The following is a 12,506-nucleotide window of genomic DNA, read 5'->3' as shown; positions in this document are numbered from 1 at the left end:
TCAGAGGTGGCTTCTGGTGGACACCTGGGTGGGCAGAGCTGGTGCTCAGTGAACCCTGTGATTCCATAGGAGGCCCCAGTGCAAGGGTCCAGCGACCTCTCCTCAGCTTGCTCCATGGTGACAGCAGCAGGCAGAGCCCTGTCCCTTCTGGTGGGGAAGAGCCTGGTATTCTGAGGCCACATGAGTGCCAGGGCCTGACCCAGCCCCCAGCAGCCCCTTCTGTGTTCTCTCAGACTCTGCTGTGGTTCTGGAGGAGGGGAGTCCAGGCGAGACTCATGTACCAGGGGAGCCCCCCGAGTTGGAGGATTTGGAGGCAATGCTAAGTGCGGACAGGCGTTGCCGGCGCTCTGAGGCTTACAGCAGGGTGAGTGTCACAGAAGATGCCAGGACAGAGCCCTGTACCGGGGAGGTCGGGGGGCACCTGCAGGTGAGAGTCAGCCTGTACCAGACCTCCTGGCCCCACACTAGCTTGCCCTGTGAACCTGGCAGAATTTTATGTTTCTCATCTGAAAAAATAGCTATTCCACATTCCTCCTACTTGGGGCCATCTGAGTTCCCTCTGGCTGTCTGGGGTGGCCCCCATTTGCAGTGCCCTTGGGCCATGGGGTCCCAGATCCTTTGCTCAATATGGGCCCAGGGGGGTGTGGGGACCATAGATGCGGACAGAGGCCTCTGGAGAAACCTGACCAAGGTCCTCTTTGGGGTCTCACAGTCATCCTCAGCCTCCAGCCAGGAGGAGAAGCCCCACACTGAGGAGCTGGCTGCGGGGGGCATCCCAATTGAGGCAGCAGTCTCCTCTGAGGGTGGCCGGCCCTCCGTGGACCCCTCCTTCCAGCCATCACAGCCCCTGAGCAAGTCCAGCTCCTCGCCTGAGCTGCAAACACTGCAGGACATCCTTGGGAACCCTGGGGACAAGGCTGATGCTGGCCGGCTGAGCCCTGAGGTCAAGGCCCGATCCCAGTCTGGGATCCTGGATGGGGAAAGTGTGGCCTGGGCAGCCCCAGGTGAAGAGGGCCGGGGCTCCGCCGTACCCGAGGGTCCTTTGCCATCCAGTTGCCCCCGCTCTCCCGGTGGCCTCCGGCCCCGAGGCTACACTATCTCCGATTCAGCCCCATCGCGCAGGGGCAAGAGGGTGGAGAGGGACACTTTGAAGAGCAGAGCTGCAGCCTCCAGTGCTGAGAAAGTACCTGGCATCAACCCCAGGTAGGCCTCCTCCCATCCGCAGCTCCCAGACAGTACCTGGGGACAGGGCAGCTGAGTCACCCCAGGCAGAGCAGGCCAAGGGCAGGTCCTGTTGTCTTCCCTTGGCCGGTTAGGTGCTGGCCCTCTGCTCTCCCAGGGGTGGCCCTGAGCCCCAGCTCCACCCTCACCACCAACCCCTCCCCAGCTTCGTGTTCCTGCAGCTCTACCACTCGCCATTCTTTGGTGATGAGTCCAACAAGCCCATCCTTTTGCCCAATGAGGTAGGCACACCCTCCTCCCCAGGGAGGCCCCTGCTCTGGGCAGTGGTGGTCAGAGCCCAGCTGGTAGCAGGGACAACCCACCCAGGTAGGGCACTTCTATGGGGTGGGCAGGGCCGTGGGGTGGCCTCTGGCCAGGGCTCAGACAGGCTCTGTGTGGCTGCAGTCCTTCGAGCGGTCAGTGCAACTCCTTGACCAGATCCCTTCGTATGACACACACAAGATTGCTGTGCTGTATGTGGGCGAAGGCCAGGTGAGGCTACTGGGCTGGCAGGCCCTCTCGGGCTGGGTGGGCTGTGGTCTTCCTCCTGGGGCAGTGGGGGAATCTGCGCCCTCTGCCCCCTCCTCTGGGTACTCCCTTGTCCTCTGATAGTGTTTGTGGAGCCCTGTGCCAGGCACTCAGCTGTGAGGCTCATGTTAAGGCATGTGGTAGGTGAGTCGTGAGGACTGTGGGGAGAGGTTCAAGAGCAGAAGGTGCAAAGGCCTCTGGGGCGGTCTGGCCCCAAATGAGCACAGGAAGGTGGCCAGAGCTGGGGTGCCGCCCTTCTGGTAGCCTTGGTGGAGTGGGTGGGGTGTGGGGCTAGGCTTCTGGTGGGGATGGAACCCAGGGCTCCTGCATGTTAGGCAAGCAATGTAGAGACCACTGAACTACAGCCTCAGCACTCTGGGTGTATTTTGAAGAGAGCACTAACCTAAAATTTGCTGACCCGCTAAATATGGGATGGGAGAGGCAGGAATCCAGGGTGGTACCATGCCATCTGGCTGGGTAGCTGCCTGCATGGAGTTTGGACAGCAGCAGAGCTCGGGACCCTTGACAGCTGGGCTGGATGCCACCCTGCTCCTCTGGCTCTCCCCACAGAGCAACAGCGAGCTGGCCATCCTCTCCAATGAGCACGGCTCCTACAGGTACACAGAGTTCCTGACAGGGCTTGGTAGGCTCATCGAGCTCAAGGACTGCCAGCCCGACAAGGTGTACCTGGGTGGCCTGGACGTGTGTGGCGAGGATGGCCAGTTCACCTACTGTTGGCACGATGACATCATGCAAGGTGGGCCACACCTCCTGTGCATGAGTCATTCCTGGGGGCTGGGTGGTGTGGCACAAGGGCTGGCATGCAGGCAGTGGCTGAGCTGCTGCCCTCAGGGGGAGCTGTGTGCCAGCAGGGGCATGAGTTTGTGGCTCCAGTAGGCCCTCAGCTGCCAGAGAATCCAGGGGCTGCCTGGTGGGAGGCACGGGAAGCTCCATTGAGACCCTCTGACCCCGGCCCTACACCCTGCATTGTACTGCCCTGCCTGGGGCTGTGCCTACCACCCAGCCCAGCCTCACTTGCCCACAGCTGTCTTCCATATTGCTACGCTGATGCCCACCAAGGACGTGGACAAGCACCGCTGTGATAAGAAGCGACACCTGGGCAATGACTTTGTCTCCATCATCTACAATGACTCTGGGGAGGACTTCAAGCTGGGCACCATCAAGGTGAGTCGGGTCCTTGTGTGTTGGGTGCCCAGGCAACACCTGAGCTCTGTCACCTACATCTTGCCTCTTGGACAGGTCAGAGGCCAAGGTGGCAGCACAGCTGGGATGGGGTGCCCAGGCCCACCTGAGGGGTCATGGCTGGGAATAGGTTGCGTGACAGCGTGGAGGCCAGGCCTGCCTGCTTTGTCTTCATGGCAGACCATGGGGCCATGTTGGTGGGCAGTGTGTGGGGGTACTGGAGCTGTGTGCCTGTGGACCTAAGTGCTGCAGCATGTCCTGAGGTCCGGGTCAGGTCTGGAGTGGGCTGGGTATGGCTGTCCCCAGGCTGGTGAGGAGCAAGTTCAAGCACAAAGGCAGGTGGCAGAGTGTTGCCATCAAGGTCATGAGCCTCTATCACCAATAAGCCTGGTACTGAGGTCAGTGAGGCAGGAGGTGGCCCACAGACATGCTGATGACAGGATGGCCCTTTCCCACATCTGGGCAGGGCCAGTTCAACTTTGTCCATGTGATCATCACACCCCTGGACTACGAGTGCAACCTGCTGTCACTGCAGTGCAGGAAAGGTGAGGCTCGGGGATAGGTGGGGAGGCACAGGGGCCGAGCCCGGTGTGAGCACCTATCTCCCCAGACATGGAGGGCCTTGTGGACACGAGCGTGGCCAAGATTGTGTCTGACCGCAACTTGCCCTTTGTGGCTCGCCAGATGGCCCTGCACGCAAACGTGAGTGAAGGCAGATCCCGGGGCGGGATGGCAGGCACGTGCCCTGGATGGGGACTGACCACCCTGCCTCCCGGCCCCAGATGGCCTCACAGGTGCACCACAGTCGCTCCAACCCCACCGACATCTACCCCTCCAAGTGGATCGCCCGGCTCCGCCACATCAAGCGGCTCCGCCACCGGGTAAGACGGATGAGGTTCCCTCAGAGATGTGCTGACAAGGGTTGGGCAAATTGTGTGCCATCCCTCCTGGGCTTGCTGCCAAGGCCCTCTTTCCCCCTCAGATCCGTGAGGAAGCCCACTACTCGAACCCCAGCCTGCCTCTGCTACAGATGCAGTCCACAGCCCACCCCAGAGCCCAGGCTCAGGCCCCAGCTGAGGCCACAGCCACCTGTGAGGCAGGCCAGCGGAAGCGCCTCATCTCCTCAGTGGACGACTTCACCGAGTTTGTGTGAGGCCGAGCATGTGCCCAGGGCTTGCTGTGGCCAGGCTTGTGGCCACCTCCTCCCTGTCCCTCCACAGGATGATAGACAGTGTTCTGTATATATGAAAATAAATTGGCCATGTGTCCCCGGCGCTCAGACTCAGGTGCAGGTAGCAGTCAGACAGCTCCTTTATTTGACTTTGTCCGTTTTGTGGGGTTGGGGGCAGGATTGAGGCTATACCTGCAGCTGTGGCCCCAGAAGTGAGCATGCTCAGATCCTGGGTCTCTTGGGGACAGCCCCTCCCACATCAGTGGAGCCCTGGTGCTCACACCCAGGCCTCCACCTCACACACTCACACTGTCACACACGCTCACCAACCCAGTCCTGGGAGCCAGCCCCAGGAGGGTCCTTTCCCCTGCCTGCCTGTCGCCCTTCACTCCTGCCCTTGCCTAGACTGGACACTGGCAGGCCTGGGTGCTGCCTTGTCACCACCAGGCCCTAGGCAGGGGAGTGAAACAAAGGGTGTGGTGGTCCGGGGCAGCTGTGCCCCAGACTCTAACCCAGCCACAGGGCCTAGCTTCAACCACCAGGTCCATCAGCCCTAGTGAAAAATAGTGACATAGAAAAACACACACATTTTAACCCTGTATAAATTACTAATGGTAGACACATGACGGGGGGCGGGGCACTGGAGGTGAGTGCGCTGCGGGGGTGGGAAGGAGAGGTAATAACTTAGGGGCGGACCACAGGAGGTGCAGCTCAACTCTCCTGAAAGCCTGGATCCTTAGCGAGGGGATATGGCTGCCCAGGGGTGGGCCGGGCACAGCCCGCTGTACCTGAGGACTGGGGGAAATAAGTTAGCGACTCAGAGCCAGGTTCTCGCTGGTCCAATGCTGCTGTTCCTGCAGGGAGCTGGGGAGGGGCCCTGGGTCCTGGCTGGTCACAGCCTCTTTAAAGTGCTGAAGCCCAGAGACAGGCAGACCCACCCGCCTGCTCCCTGGGAAACCTGCGTGTAGCTGTTCTGCCCGACCCGAAACCCTGAGGGTGGCAGAAGATAATACTGAGCGGTGTCCACCCTGGCTCCAAGGGGCCAGAGCAAAGCCACAGGCCCTGCCCCAAAGAAGGGGCATGGCCCAGATTCCCTTGGGCTAAGGACTGCTAGGGTGGACCTTGTTTTTAGCCCACAGGCATGGCCTGCTGCGTCCTATGGCCAGGTCCATACCCCGACCTGGCTGGGCAGGGTGGCTGGGCAGGAGTGGCCTGGCGCTGGGGGATGGTGAGGTGGGAGTCCTGCTGCTCCTATGGCCTCGCAGGCTCTGTAGCTGCTGCTCCAGTTGGTAGACGTCCTCCGTGGCCTGGTTGAGGCGGTCAAACTGGGTCAGCAGGGCCTCAAACACAGCAAGGAGGCGGGAGGGCTCTGGCTCAGGCTCCCCCCGTGGCCCCGAGTGGCCCAGGCCCACACTCAGCCCGTCCTGCTGGCTGGAGGCAGTGGAGGGGTGTGAGGCACTGGAGCCAGCACTGGGTGGGAGTGCGCCTGGGGAGGACTTGGAGCCCCGGGACGAGCGGGAGGGCAGTGGTTCCATTCCTTCAAAGCGGACCTTGTGGCGGAACTGGGGGCGGCACAGGGGCTCGGTCAGTCCGGCTGCACCCTGGGCTCGCGGGGCCCAGGGTGCGTCCCTCTCCCCCCCACTGGGCCGTACCCACCTCTTTGACCTTACTGAAGCCCATCCAGAGGCGCAGCCTGCGCAGAAACAGCTCCACCATCTCGTAGTCCTGAGGCTCCCAGGCTGGGCGGTATAGCTCTCCCCGCAGGGCATGATAGCGCCAGTGCAGGAGGACTGCGCCCAGCCTCAGGGCGCCCCACAGCCGCAGACCCCAGAGCCCCACACACAGCAACGGGGACAGGGTCCAAGAATCAGCGGGACACAGGTTGGGGCCCCGGGACCCTGGGCACAGCACTAGGAGTGTCCGGGCCGCGTTCAGGAGGGAGTCCATGCAGGAGACCAGCTGTGGGGAAGCAACACCGGTGAGGGAGTGAGGGGGTGGCCAGGCCAACGCCCTCCCCGAGGGTCCCTAGCACAGTCACCTACCAAAACAGCCAGCTGGGCATAGGCCACGCCGAGCACAACCAGTCCTAAGGTGGCTCCCGCAAGCTCCGGCAGGGCGCGGCAGAGCGTCTTGCCAAAAACTGACCACTGTCGAACGAACCGTAGCTGCTGCGCGGCCTGCAGGTGGGGGGGCGTCAGCCTGCGGCGCTGGGTCTGTGCCCAGCCCCGTGCCTGCCTGTCCTGTCCTCACCTTGACCAAGAGCAGGAAGAGCAGTGAGGCGGCCAGACCTCTGGCAACGGCACTCAGCTGTGCGACTTGGTCGAAGCTTGTGAAGTGGCGCGGGCGACCGCTCACAAAGCGGGCCCACTGGCGGTCAGCAGCACCCAGCTGGGCCAGGCGCACCAGCGCCGTGGACGCGGTCAGCACCACCAGCAGCCACCGTGCCCAGGCCCCAGGCTGCACTAGGCGAAGGCAGCCCTGTCTGTGCCAGGTGCGCACCTCCGCTACTGAGAAGTACATTGCGAACAGCAGCAGGCACACCTGTGGGTGGCCGCAGGCGAGGTCAGGGGCCTGCGGGGAGGAGCCTGCAGGGGAGGGGCCGGCTGGGAGGGGAGGGGCGGGCCAGGACTGAGGAGACCCCACCCCTCAGGTGGAGGGGCCAGGCCCAGCCCTGCCAGCAAACTGCCTACCGAAGTGAGCAGAGGCAGCGACAGTCCGGAACTGAGGCGCCGTAGTGCAAATGGGCGGATGCTGAGGGCCGCTAGGGCGCGGCCAGCTGTGGGGAACTCGAGGCGCAGCGTGATGGCGGCATGCAGCCCTACAGCTGGGCTGTAGCGCGTGAGCTCCACGAACACTGCACGGCTCCTACACGGAGGGCACGGTCGGTGGGATAGGTCATGCAGAGAGGGCCTGATAAGGGCAGGGGGCGCGACGCAGGATGGTGGGGGTGGTCATTGCATTTGGCCAGTGAGGAGGCCTCCCAGGAAGACTAGTGACAAAGCCAAGGAGAGCTGGCTGGGAGGGAGGCTCAGAGGCCTGCAGGGGAAGCAGCTGCCGGGACAGGCGGTGCCCACCTGCTGTCCAGCCAGTTGTGCAGCTGCAGGAAGCCCAGCCTCGCACGGCTCTCCTCAAGATTCAGGCCCAGCTCCTGCACGTAGCCACCGCTGTCGTATATGGCACAGTATCCCCAGTACCAGGCACTGTGGGGAGGACCAGTATTGGAGCCATCCCAGCCTGCAGGCACCTGGGAGCCAGCGGCTGGCGAGGGGTTCCTCTAAAGGCCCCCTCCCACCTGCAAGGGCCCCAGGGCCCTGGCTCTGCTCACCCCAGCATGTCAGGAGCAGAGTAGGTCCAGGATTCAGAGTCGTTGTGGGCTCCACTCTGCCAGCCAATGCCATGGTCACTGGTGCTGAAGCCTCCTGCGGCTGAGCACACGGACACTCCTGAGCCCAGAGGGTCTGGGCAGAGTGCTAGAATGCAGAGGAGCCCAGGTCGCGGTCACACCCCAAACAGGCAAGGTCACTGCTCTACCAGCTGGGTTAAGCTCCTACGCTGCCTGACCTCCCAGAACCTTCCCAGAAACCCAGGAGGTAGATATTGTCCTCTCTTGTTTTACAGAAAGGAAGCTGAGTCAGGATGAGGGTGAACATCACACAGCTAAGCTATGCAGCTGAAACATGGCAGCCACAGCTGTATGGATGGAGCAAGGGTAAGTGTGGACGGCTCCACCTGCCTCACCTTCTTGCAGCCGCACTTGCCGCAACCGCAGGGGCCCCAGCTCGGGGCTGGACTGGTTCCCGTGGACGTAGGGCAGCAGCACATGGGACATCCATGGCCAGAACTCATCAGACCTGCCATCAGTAGAAGACAGAGTCACACACTCCAGCCAGTAGCTTCCCTGTTCCACTTGGCCAGAGTCCCAGAAAGCTCTATAGCTGCAGCATGAGAGGAAAAGGCTAGAGCATGGTGCCTTGTCTGTCCTAGGGCTGTGCTGTGCACCGTGGCATGCATAGCAGTCTCCCTGGTCTCTGCCCACTGGACACTGGTCGCACCTCTTTCATTGCTCACAACCAACATGTACCTAGATATTTCCAAATGTCCTCAAGGGGCTGGGCTGATCTAAGCAAGATCAAAGTTGGTCTTGGTGGGCATCAGTGTCACCTTGGCCCAACAGACAAGTGTGTGTCCTGGGGTGTCCCTACCGAGTGATGGCCAAGAAAGCCCGGCTATCCAGCTCCTGCTTGATGGCACTCTGCAGACGGTAGGCATGGCTGTGGCACGAGACGTCTCCATAATTGGCCAGCAGCGTCACCAGCAGGAAAACCATGTACACCAAGAGGCTCTGGGGACAGGGATAGTGTCGCTGTGAGTGGATCCCAGGCCATAGCATCAGGGCAGGGGTTTAGGATTGCTGGTCAGCAAACCATCCCTGGCCAGGGTACCTGGCATTAAGGAGCAGCACAAATGCCCCACCAGGGCCTCTCCTGGAGGCAGACACACAAGCAACTCAAGAACAAGGCGACTGCGCCCAGGGCCCTATAAAGCTAAGTGGGAGCCAGGCATGGTGGCCCACACCTGGAATGCCAGCTCTTGGGAAGCTAAGACAGGAGGATCTCAAATTTGTGGCCAGCCTCAGGAACTTAGTGAGACCCTAAGCAACTTAGTGAAACTCTGTTTCAAAATAAAAAATAAAGTGCTTGGACATGGCTCAGTGGCTAAGTGCCCCTGGGTTCAATCCCTGGTTCCCCCCATGACCCACCAAAAAAAAAAAAAAAAAAAGTGAATGGGAGCAGGGATTTGGGATGTCCAGCAGCATGGAGAGGGGCTGGTCGGTTTAAGGGGTGAGGAGTCAAGGCAGGAGCTGCAGCACTTCAAATGCCCACCAGAGGGCATTCTGTGGTCAGGAAAGGGGGACATGCATGTGCTGGCCAGGAACTAGGAGTAGGGGGATGGAGAGCGGGTGCTGCTGCTGAGGCCTGAGCTCACCCTCAGCATGCCATGCAGCCTCTTGACCTTGCGGGCTTCCTCCTTAGCCAGGAAGAGTGCAAAGCCATGGGGGGGGCGCACCCGGGGCACTCGCTCGCTCACGGGGGTCACAGCTGGACTCTCCACCAAGGTGTCGTCTTCATCTGGGTGCAGCCGCTTGGCCACCAGCGAGAAGTACAGGGCTTCCAACAGGACCTGAGGTGCGGGTGGCATCAGCCAGCCAGCAAGAGGCCGGCGGCCCCACCCCATCCAACCCACTCACCTTAAGTGGCTCTACCCCCTGCCAACCCACTCACCTTAAGTGGCTCCCAGCCTAGGAAGGAGGCCAGGAAGCTGGAGCTGCTCGAAAGGAGCCACATGACGCTCACGTTTGGGGGGAAGCTGGCACCAACCCACCCTGAGACCCCCACAGCCACAGCCACCAAGAGGAGGCTGAGCCCGTGGGCCAGGGAGGCACACCATGTGGGGAGCAGGTGCTTCCGCAGACTCTCCGCTAGTCCTGAGGACAGAGATAGCTGTGTGACTGCACGCCCAGAGGGAGGGTGTGGAAGGAGTATCTGACCTATGAGCGCACCTGTCCTGGAGAGCCCTGCCAACGGGGGCTGTTGCCCAGTCAGGCCCGGGCTGGGTGGCTGCTTCTCTCCCAGCCTCTGCAGTGTCAGTACTTCCATCTTCTCCCCTGGAGCACTGGGCCTGAGGCACAGGGCAAGAACCATGGACTCTGCACACCTCCCAGGCAGGGGCACTGCCATGGCCCACACTCATCTGCTGGGCAGTTCCCAAGCCTCTCCTAAGTCAGGTGGGTGTGGTGCTGGGAGCTCAGAGACACCATGGCCACTCTCCCCTTGCTTCCTGCTTACACACCCACTGCCCAGCACTTCCTAGGGAAGCCCTCATCCCTCCGAGACGGGAAGCAGGGCTAGTTGGTCTGGGCTCCCACTGCCCCAACCAGACCCATCTCAGGATGACCTCTCCCTCAGGAACGAGCACTCACAGGCCAGTGAGCAGGTCTGACTCTACATGGGCATCTTGGGCAGGAGCCAGGCTGCCGGCCCCTTCAGCCAGGACCTGGCGGATCAGGTCTTCGTCTAAAGGAAGCAGGAAACATCAGGCAGGGTTGGAAACCCAGGGTTCAGGCCTTCCCTCCTTCCCACCCTGGCTCACCTGAGGCTGAGAAGTATTTGGAAGGTGAGGAGGGGCTGACCAGAGAGAGGCCATCCTCCTCTGGGCCCAGTCCATGGCCCAGTTGGCCCTGAGCCAGGCGCTGCAGGGTGCTGCCCATGATGGATGGGTCGCTGAGCAGGTCTGGCCAACTGAGTGTGCCTTCGCTGGACGGCCAGCACACTAGGCTGTGGGGTGACACGGATCAGCAAGGGTTCAGGCGGGGGACACACCTCTGCATCTACTTGAACCAAGCCCAGTCACACACACACAGCTACGCAGGCACTGAGCACAGGGGCATGGGTAACCTGAGCAGACCTGTGGGGACAACATGACAACGCCAGAGACCACACATGCTGGACGAGGGCACACAGACAGGCACAGCTGGCCTAGGCCAAGGCTCACGGTTCCTCTAGGCAGCCCTACCTTTTAGAATCATCCAAAAACAAGTCGCCCTTCATTTGCCCAGCCAAGGCCTGTTGACAAATACACAGACGCCTTAGAGTGCAGGCAGCCTGAGGCAGCAGGACCCCAGCTCAGGCAGGGCCTCCACCTGCCACAACCCCTGCAGTGCCATGACCCCTGCAGGAGTCTCACCTCAGCACGGAGGCCTGCAAAGGTGAGGAAAGAGCTGTCCAGCACAGAGGAGTCCAGGCAGCTGTCCACATCCAGAGCCTGAGGTCCTGTGGGGGTGGGGCTCAGGCCCCCAGCCACCTGCAAGGAGACCGCAGGTGGTCAGCAAGAATCAGCTCTGGCCCCTGCTCAGGGGAGCAAGATAAGCAATCTCCCGAGCAGACATGATGGTCCAGACCAGTATTGTGCAAGAATATTCTAGAATGATAGGCATGTTCCAGACCTACACTGTCACGGCAGACTCCAGCTACATGTCACTCTTAAGCCCTTGAAATATGACTAGTACAACTAAAGAAATGAATCTTTGGGGTTGGGCAGGTAGCTCACATATGCAAGGCCCTGGGTTCGATATTTAGCACCACACTAAAAAAAAAAAAAAAAAAAAAAAAAAAAAGCTTTGATTTTGCTTATAGCACTGTCCTCGAGCCCTGGGGCAAACGCCTTGGCCACAGTGCCCCTCGTTGGTGCTGCAGGCTCCATGTGCACGGCACTGCTGAGGAGCAGGGGTGTGCCTCTGTAAAGGACAGTGCAGCACTTTCCTTTCCTTGTGATCTCCTTGTCTGGCTGTGGTGCTAAGACAGTGCTGGCCTCATGGAAAAGTCAGGAAGTGTCCCTTCCTCTTGTTAGAGGAGTTTGAAAAACACTGGTATGACTATTTAATCTTTAACTGTGCAGGAGAATTCACCCATGAAGCCATCTGGCCTGGCTTTTCTTTGTGGATGCCACTTTGGCCTCCTCACTCACATGATGCTCCACCTACTTCTCGGGGCTGCTCTGGCAGTGCCTCCAGTTCTGCGGTAGGTCCCCTGCTCTTCTCTGCCTGGGGCAGGCAGGACTCATGGTGTTCCGCGTCTATCCTATCAATTTCCATGAGGTGCATGACAACATCCCCTTTCATTCATGATGTGGCAATGTGAGTCTTCTCTGTCTTCTTCTTTTTGGTCAGTGTAGCTAAGATTTTGTCTATTTTGTTGACTTTTACAAAGAATTGGCTTTTGGTTCTCTGATTGTTTTCCCCTTTGGTCACTGCATTGGGCAGCATAGTTCTCAGCCCAACAAAGGGGCTCTACCCTGGAGCTCTGAGCCCTGGCCCCAGCCCACCTTGCTCCGGGTCATCCGGAAGAGGAACAGAATGGCCAGGTAGACAGGGTAGACGACAACACTGGACACCAAGCCAATAGCAACTGTGTCAGCACTGGGTGGGATCAGACTGGACATAGGCCCCACACTGTGGCAGGAGAGAAAACCCAGGCTGGGTTAGGATGGGCTGTGGGCCCAAGGCACTGGGCGAGGGAAACCATCCTGACCTACAGGCACCCACCTGTAGGTGGCGTCTCCCACGACCCCATACCACACAGCATTAGCACCCAGGAAAAGGCAGAAGAGGAGGACACAGCAGGTGGCCCTCTGGACACGAGTGAAGCGGCTCCGAGGTGGCCGGTCCCACATGGAAAGCCAGATGTGCTTGTCAAAGAAACCCCGCTGCAGCTCGGCTACAAGCAGGCGCTGGAACCGCCACAGGGCCGCCTCACCTGGGAGGAAACACAGCAGGCTGCAGAAGGCCCCCAGCCCCAGCCCCGCCCGAGGCAGCAGCATCTTCACC

The 12,506-nt window shown here is 60.6% G+C and overlaps 2 protein-coding genes across 20 annotated transcripts in view; one reads left to right on the top strand and one right to left on the bottom strand.

Moving 5' to 3' along the window:
- Window positions 1-4,226, top strand: part of TSC2 (TSC complex subunit 2) — a 35,005-nt gene extending 30,779 nt beyond the window's left edge. For 14 of the 15 annotated variants that reach the window (XM_081299574.1, XM_081299577.1, XM_081299576.1 and 11 more), the window contains 10 exons: window positions 234-364; window positions 713-1,203; window positions 1,388-1,463; window positions 1,627-1,713; window positions 2,320-2,506; window positions 2,795-2,934; window positions 3,419-3,497; window positions 3,563-3,654; window positions 3,735-3,833; window positions 3,935-4,226. In XM_081299574.1, coding sequence (XP_081155700.1) covers window positions 234-364; window positions 713-1,203; window positions 1,388-1,463; window positions 1,627-1,713; window positions 2,320-2,506; window positions 2,795-2,934; window positions 3,419-3,497; window positions 3,563-3,654; window positions 3,735-3,833; window positions 3,935-4,105 — 1,553 coding nt within the window. In that variant the 3' untranslated portion in view covers window positions 4,106-4,226. Of the gene's footprint in view, window positions 1-233; window positions 365-712; window positions 1,204-1,387; window positions 1,464-1,626; window positions 1,714-2,319; window positions 2,507-2,794; window positions 2,935-3,418; window positions 3,498-3,562; window positions 3,655-3,734; window positions 3,834-3,934 lie in introns of those variants that run through there. The other variant, XR_014022700.1, reaches the window with a different exon arrangement.
- Window positions 4,227-4,245: 19 nt separating this feature from the next.
- Window positions 4,246-12,506, bottom strand: part of PKD1 (polycystin 1, transient receptor potential channel interacting) — a 42,053-nt gene continuing 33,792 nt past the window's right edge. For 3 of the 5 annotated variants that reach the window (XM_081299565.1, XM_081299567.1, XM_081299568.1), the window contains 18 exons: window positions 12,225-12,435; window positions 12,005-12,131; window positions 10,868-10,984; window positions 10,697-10,746; window positions 10,274-10,458; window positions 10,104-10,197; window positions 9,684-9,802; window positions 9,406-9,608; window positions 9,110-9,304; window positions 8,326-8,465; window positions 7,862-7,974; window positions 7,449-7,548; window positions 7,198-7,323; window positions 6,814-6,988; window positions 6,374-6,664; window positions 6,166-6,300; window positions 5,780-6,082; window positions 4,246-5,685 (listed from right to left, as the gene is read on the bottom strand). In XM_081299565.1, the coding sequence (XP_081155691.1) occupies window positions 5,224-5,685; window positions 5,780-6,082; window positions 6,166-6,300; window positions 6,374-6,664; window positions 6,814-6,988; window positions 7,198-7,323; window positions 7,449-7,548; window positions 7,862-7,974; window positions 8,326-8,465; window positions 9,110-9,304; window positions 9,406-9,608; window positions 9,684-9,802; window positions 10,104-10,197; window positions 10,274-10,458; window positions 10,697-10,746; window positions 10,868-10,984; window positions 12,005-12,131; window positions 12,225-12,435 (3,146 nt within the window). In that variant the 3' untranslated portion in view covers window positions 4,246-5,223. Of the gene's footprint in view, window positions 5,686-5,779; window positions 6,083-6,165; window positions 6,301-6,373; window positions 6,665-6,813; window positions 6,989-7,197; window positions 7,324-7,448; window positions 7,594-7,861; window positions 7,975-8,325; window positions 8,466-9,109; window positions 9,305-9,405; window positions 9,609-9,683; window positions 9,803-10,103; window positions 10,198-10,273; window positions 10,459-10,696; window positions 10,747-10,867; window positions 10,985-12,004; window positions 12,132-12,224; window positions 12,436-12,506 lie in introns of all 5 variants that reach the window. The other 2 variants (XM_081299564.1, XM_081299566.1) reach the window with 1 other exon arrangement.

Source organism: Spermophilus citellus, assembly GCF_964194105.1.
Source record: "Spermophilus citellus genome assembly, chromosome: 6".
Classification (NCBI taxonomy): domain Eukaryota; kingdom Metazoa; phylum Chordata; class Mammalia; order Rodentia; family Sciuridae; genus Spermophilus; species Spermophilus citellus.
This window is presented reverse-complemented; position numbering and strand designations above follow the sequence as displayed.